Source organism: Galeopterus variegatus, unplaced genomic scaffold, assembly GCF_000696425.1.
Source record: "Galeopterus variegatus unplaced genomic scaffold, G_variegatus-3.0.2 Scaffold1568, whole genome shotgun sequence".
Classification (NCBI taxonomy): Eukaryota; Metazoa; Chordata; class Mammalia; order Dermoptera; family Cynocephalidae; genus Galeopterus; species Galeopterus variegatus.
Window position 1 is genome coordinate 321,858 of NW_007727679.1, and position 6,295 is coordinate 328,152.

Consider the following 6,295-nt stretch of genomic DNA (forward strand, 5'->3'; position numbering starts at 1 on the left):
CCTGCCATGAAAGCGGCTAGACGCCACAACCACCATGCAGATGGTCCACCAGCTGCTGGAATGCATTGACTCAAGGAGAGTCACCAGATTAGATAAAGAAAAGAAGAGGATGTCTCTCTCCAGAAAACCCATTCCAGAGTGACAGAAGCAGCATCTGCTCTATGATAATACTGGAAGATCTGATCACACCTCTCAGCATTGGACAGATCATCTAGGCAACAGATTAAGAGAACAACCATTATTCTTTCAGAAGGAAGAGAAGAAATCTAGGGTAATTAGAGGGGGGAGGTGGGAGGCAGAGGGGGAAGGGGAGAGATTAGACAAGGGGCATAAAGAATAATTATGATTTGTAACAATATATATGGACATGAAAAAAGACAAAAAGGAAAAAAAAAAAAACTGACCAGGGCCGGCCCGTGGCTCACTCGGTAGAGTGCAGTGCTGATAACACCAAGGCCACGGGTTCGGATCCTATATAGGGATGGCCGGTTTGCTCACTGGCTGAGCGTGGTGCTGACAACACCAAGCCAAGGGTTGAGATCCCCTTACCGGTCATCTTTTAAAAAAAAAAATAAAAAAGAAAAAAAGAAAAAAAAGAAAAAGCTTAATAATATTTTCACCTAATATCAGCACAATCACTGATTTCTCCCTTAATTCACTCTCAAATCCATGTTTCCATGTACTTAAAGCCCTTTAACTTGATGAAAAATTAATTCAAAGTATTTCAGGAGACTTTTACAGTGCTATATACATTATAAAAGAATTCAAATGTCTGTTGATATTGAAATTATGTACAAGATTCAGGAACTTGAACAGAGATGGGCTCAAGTGCTTTCTGTAGCATTCTTTTTTTAAAAAAAGATGACTGGTAAGGGGATCTTAACACTTGACTTGGTGTTGTCAGCAACATGCTCACCCATTGAGCTAACCGGCCAACCCTATATGGGATCCGAACCCGTGGCCTTGGTGTTATCAGCACCACACTCTCCTGAGTGAGCCACAGGCCGGCCCTCTGTAGGATTCTAACAGAAAAACTGTGTAAGTAAACTAAATTGTTGCCTTCCTTGTGTGTTTCTCCATAGACTTACTGAGAGATGGGATCATCTCAGTATCCTTTGAGTCTAGTGCCCAGCAGAAAAAGGCATGCAAAACTAATTTCTTGAAACTACTCTAATTTTGATTCTTAGAAATAATGGAATAAAGAAAAGGCAATGCAGTAGAAATTGGTAGCGAGATATATTTGACTTTCAATTTATTTCATTTCATTACATCAGACTTACCAAATATGAGATGCAATTGAAGTGATCTACAAATACTGTCAAGCAGTATCACTGATTGGTCTGCTACAATAATAAACCCATCACTTAAGCTGCATGCTTGGATCTTTGGATTTAATGAAGCCTGTGGGAGGAAAAAGCATGACTAAAATTAAAACATTTTTATACAAGTTTAACAATACTTATCAATAGTGCCAAACACCCAACTTTAAAACGTAACTTGGCAGGCCTTTTATCTTTGGTCCATCTATCTCATTAGTCATCAAATTTTTCTTTGTATGGTATATCTTATTTTTTTCCTTCTTTTTTTTTTTTTTTTAGGTGGCTGGTCAGTATAGGGATCCAAACCCTTAATATTGGTGTTTTCAGCACCGTGCTCTCCCGAGTGAGCTAACTGGCCAGCTTGTATGGTATATCTTGAATCCATACAGTCCTAAGTAGAGAAATAGTCCAGGCAGGATAGGAAAGGGCAAAGAATTTCCTCGTACAAGCCCTTGCTTCCTAAGAGTCGATCTTATGTTGTAGGAGCCAGGCAGTAATATAAATGAATGATCCAAGACAGGCATAAAGTCTCAGTTTCATGGATACACTTGGGAGGGGGACCATGAAATGTTAACTGGAGGATACATGCCCCCACAAAACAAAAACGAAGAGTCTACTTAATACCAGCCAGTGGGAAGCCCAATGAAAATGAAACGCTGGCATGGACACACCTTCCAACTGATCAAGAAAAGCTGGATCTTCATGTGAAATGTTCTCATTTTTAAATATTGGCAGCTAAATCAACATTTTTAAAAACACTTTGCAAGCCAAATCTGAGTCTTCAGTGTTCTGCTTCTGTTGATTAGAGCCTCCCACACATATCTATCTTGAAGCAGTTGGACAGCTCAGCAGCTGCAAAAGCTCAGTCACTTACTTACTGAGTGATCTTGGGCAAATGCCTCAACTGAGTCCTTGTAAAACAGGGATAATACAAATAATAATAATAATTACAATAACTACAATGTTCACTTGTATGGACATTAAATGAATTAATTCACATAAAGGGCTTAGAAAAGAGCCTTGCATATACTATATGCTCAATAAACACCAACTAGTCTTGCTCTTCCCTGACAAAACAAGCCAATCACTTCATTTTATGCCTGTTTCAAGGATCATCTTCTCCAGGTGTAATTCTTGACAGTTCCAATACATTCTGACCCCTCTTCTACTCTTTTTACTTGCTTTTTTAATTAGCGAGAAGTTATACCAAAGCACTGCAAAGAAGGAACTGTAGTATATATTTTGGGGATCTGTCCATACCCCTCTTCTACTCTTTTTACTTGCTTTTTTAATTAGTGAGAAGTTATACCAAAGCACTGCAAAGAAGGAACTGTAGTATATATTTTGGGGATCTGTCCACACTGTTCTCTGCCAGGATTGCTCTCCCTCCTCTTCTTAAGGCCCAAGTCAAGTGTTGTTTCTTTATAAAGTGCTCCTTAAACTGCCCCAACCCACAATGACCTCTGCCTCTCTACCCTCTGAATTCTTACTACATCGATGATCTGTACCTTTCATTTGGCATTTAGCATATACTGTCTTGCACAACTAAACATCTTTTACTGTATGTGTCCTGTCTGCCTAACTTTAAAGTGAGATCCTAGGGCCGAGCCCGTGGCGCACTCGGGAGAGTGCGGTGCTGGGAGCACAGCAGCACTCTCACCGCAGGTTCGGATCCTAATAGGGATGACCGGTGCGCTCACAGCGCTCACTGGCTGAGCCCGGTGCGGCCGGTCTCAAAAAGGACAAAAAAAATAAAATAAAATAAAGTGAGATCCTAAAAGGAAGGGATAATATGCCATTTTACGTTCCAAGTGCCTAGCATAGGGCTATGAACATAGCAGATGCTCAAAACAGGTTGATAGTGTATACCCCAAGCTAATAACAGATGAACTTTTAGTTTCTAACTGAATGTGAAGCTCAATACAATGCACTATTATTTTTTAACAGGAGCTCGCAGAGGTCAAGAGAGGCCTAGGCCACTGTCATGCTTTAAGTCTCCCATTAATACTAAAATGTAAAAAAATGCCAATTTCTCATTACAGAACTTGTAGTATACTTTAAATTTTTGCCTTTAAGAAATAAATAATATAATGCCAAAAAATCCAATGCAACTTATTCGTACTACTCATAAGATATTTAATATGTATAAATCATGTGATTCATGGTACACTATAGGCAGTATAGTCAAATAGGATGTAATTTTAAAGCTGCACAAAAAAAAAAAAATTCTTTTTTTAAATCCTATCAGCCAGTTTCTTTGAATACATGTAGAACCTCATCTGAAGAAAAGTCTAAGCCTAAATTTGAGGCCCTTTGTAAATAAGATCCCCAGAGGATGCCCTGCCTTTCAAGCTCTAGAAGATATAAATCTTATCTCTAATGTTGGTCTCTTCTTCCTTCCTTTTAAACTTTTTTTCTTTTTTTTGTGATCGGTAAGGGGATCGCAACCCTTGGCTTGGTGTTGCCCACACCACGCTCAGCCAGTGAGCGCACCGGCCATCCCTATATAGGACCCGAACCGCGGTGGGAGCGCTGCTGCGCTCCCAGCGCTGCACTCTCCCGAGTGAGCCACGGGGTCGGCCCTTAAACTTTTTTATTTCTTATTAAGAGAATTAAATATTACATCGACACACTAAGGGGACACAGAGAGACCCCAGGGCTATACTTCTGTGACAGAAGATCAGTTGTACTTTCCCTACAAAAAATATTTGTTTATCAAGATCATCAATATTTTATCAGAAACAAATTACTGAGATTTAAAAAAACTAACAGTAGTACCTTCTATTGAAGGCAAAGAATAAGCTTTCAGGCCTGGACTGAGAAAGGGGCTGGCCAGTTAGCTCACTTGGTTAGAGTGTGGTGCTGGTAACACCAAGGTCAAGGGTTCAGATCCCCTTACCGGCCAGCCACCAAAAAAAAAAAAAAAGAAAGAAATGCACAGAAAGGCTAAACCTCAAATTTAATTTAGCAGAGTGCTTAACTCAGGGGTGCAGTACGACAGAAACACAGTGACAGAGAGGGATCCCCAAAGCCTTAAACTCTATTGGTCATTTTTTATTTCCTAAGCTGGTGATGGATATTCCTTGTATTGACTTACATACATTTTGTGTGTGCAAAATGTCAAGAGGAGCTACAAAAAGCTCAGTTTTGGAAATACTGATCCTAAGACACTGTGGAACTTGATCTCCGTTGTAACAGTGTTAAGAGTGGGGAAATCTGCCTATAATATTTGAAAGGTGGAGCCTTCAAGAGGTGATTAGATTGTAAAGACTATGCCCCCATGAATGGATTAATCCATTCATGGGTTAATGGTTTAATGGGTTATCAGGGAAGTAGACTGGTGGCTTTATAAGGAGAGGGAGTGAGCATGTGGAAATGCTCTTGCTCACCCCTCACCATATGATAACCTATACTGCCAGAGGACTCTGTAGAGTCCCCACCAAAAAGATGGCCTTACCAGATGTGCCTCTTGACCTTGAACTTCCCAGCCTCCAAAACTGTAATAAATAAATTTCATTTTTTTATAAATTACTCAGTTGCAGGTATTCTGTTATAAGCAACAGAAAACAGAGTAATACACAGGGAAAATTCAGATGGGAATTTCCAGCAATCTGAGGCAACACCGATTCCCTAAGAAAGTGCTATATTCATTCACAAAACATTTACCACGGAGCTACTAGGCCTACTAAGCACTCAATGAAAATTTTGTCAATGAAAACAATGTCATAACTATTACCTTTTCAGAGGAAATCTTCACTAGCAAATCTACTTGATACAAAGCAGTTCCATGTTCTTTTCTTGAACCAACACTTAGGTACCCACTCCCTGTATCATCACTTGTTAGCAATTCAATATCATTCCACATTTTTCTGAGATTATCTTCCTGAGTCAGGAACCACTGTCTTTCCTGTGACAACACGTAAAATTAGAGACCAAATTACCTTGTTGCATAGAGTCCGGTTCCTTGGGAAATGAAAGGTTTACTCAAAAAACAAAAACAGAAGAACTAGGCTGACCAGTTGGTTAGCTTAGTTGGTTAGAGTGCAGTGTTATAATGGTGCTTAAAAAAAAAAAAAGAAAAACTAATAACATATAAAGACTTCTCTGTCTTTGTGTTATTTCTGTGGCCACTAAACACTTTGGACCAATAAGATAAATGCAGCTAGAGCCACAATTATCACCAGAGAACAACCTGTTGGTTTACACACACAAACCAACAATTGTGATCTTACCAATGTGTCCTAGAGCTTCTAGTACTTTGTATGCTTAGTTTGAAATAGCACCAGGTTTTTTTTTTTAAAGGTTTATTTGAAATAAACCTGTCACCAGTATAGCAATAAAGAGCATAAGCTCTGAAGTCAGTCTGTCTGGGATATCTTAGGATGGTAAGATTCCCGATGAACTTAAAAAAGTCCATTAATGGTTTCACAATATGGAAAATAATAAATAAAAATAAGCAGAGGAGGAAAATTTTGAATTAGGTTTCTGAATGGACCAAAGAGTACACTTGAAACCTTATGAGAGTCACTTAACTATCTCACCAGCAAAGATTCACATTACCCATATTATCTGTGGTCTGGGTAAGAACAGAATACCGAGAAGAAAAATAATCCCTGGATCAAGACTGGTGGGAAACAATAACCAAATAATTACAATTGTTTTGATAAGTGTTATCAGAAGTATGTTTTAAAATCTATGGGAGGTACAGCACAAGGAAAGAATGACTTTTGACTCGGTGTTCTTTCAAAATCACTAGCCAGTTGTCCTTGGGCAAGTAACTTAATCTCTCTGTTCCTCAATTCTCTAACCTATAAAATAGGAATATACAGTCATGCCTTAAAGGGGACACTTTCTGAGAAATGTGTTGTGTGGCAATTTCATTGTTGTGGGAACATCACTGAGTGTGCTTATACAAATCTAGATGGTATAGCCTGTTGCTCCTAGGCTTCTAACCTGTACAGTGTGTTACTGTGTTA

The 6,295-nt window shown here is 39.1% G+C and overlaps 1 protein-coding gene and 1 non-coding gene across 2 annotated transcripts in view; one reads left to right on the top strand and one right to left on the bottom strand.

Annotated features, from left to right (window-relative positions):
* The window catches only part of KNTC1 (kinetochore associated 1), a 77,844-nt gene extending 72,660 nt beyond the window's left edge, over positions 1-5,184 (bottom strand). Inside the window, exons 1-2 of the mRNA XM_008577708.1 lie at positions 5,056-5,184; positions 1,281-1,401 (exon numbers count right to left, since the gene is read on the bottom strand). Coding sequence (XP_008575930.1) covers positions 1,281-1,401; positions 5,056-5,184 — 250 coding nt within the window. The remainder of the gene's footprint in view (positions 1-1,280; positions 1,402-5,055) is intronic.
* On the top strand, positions 4,150-4,224 carry TRNAT-GGU. Its single transcript has one exon. It is a non-coding gene; the product is annotated as a tRNA-Thr (tRNA).
* Positions 5,185-6,295: the final 1,111 nt, after the last annotated feature.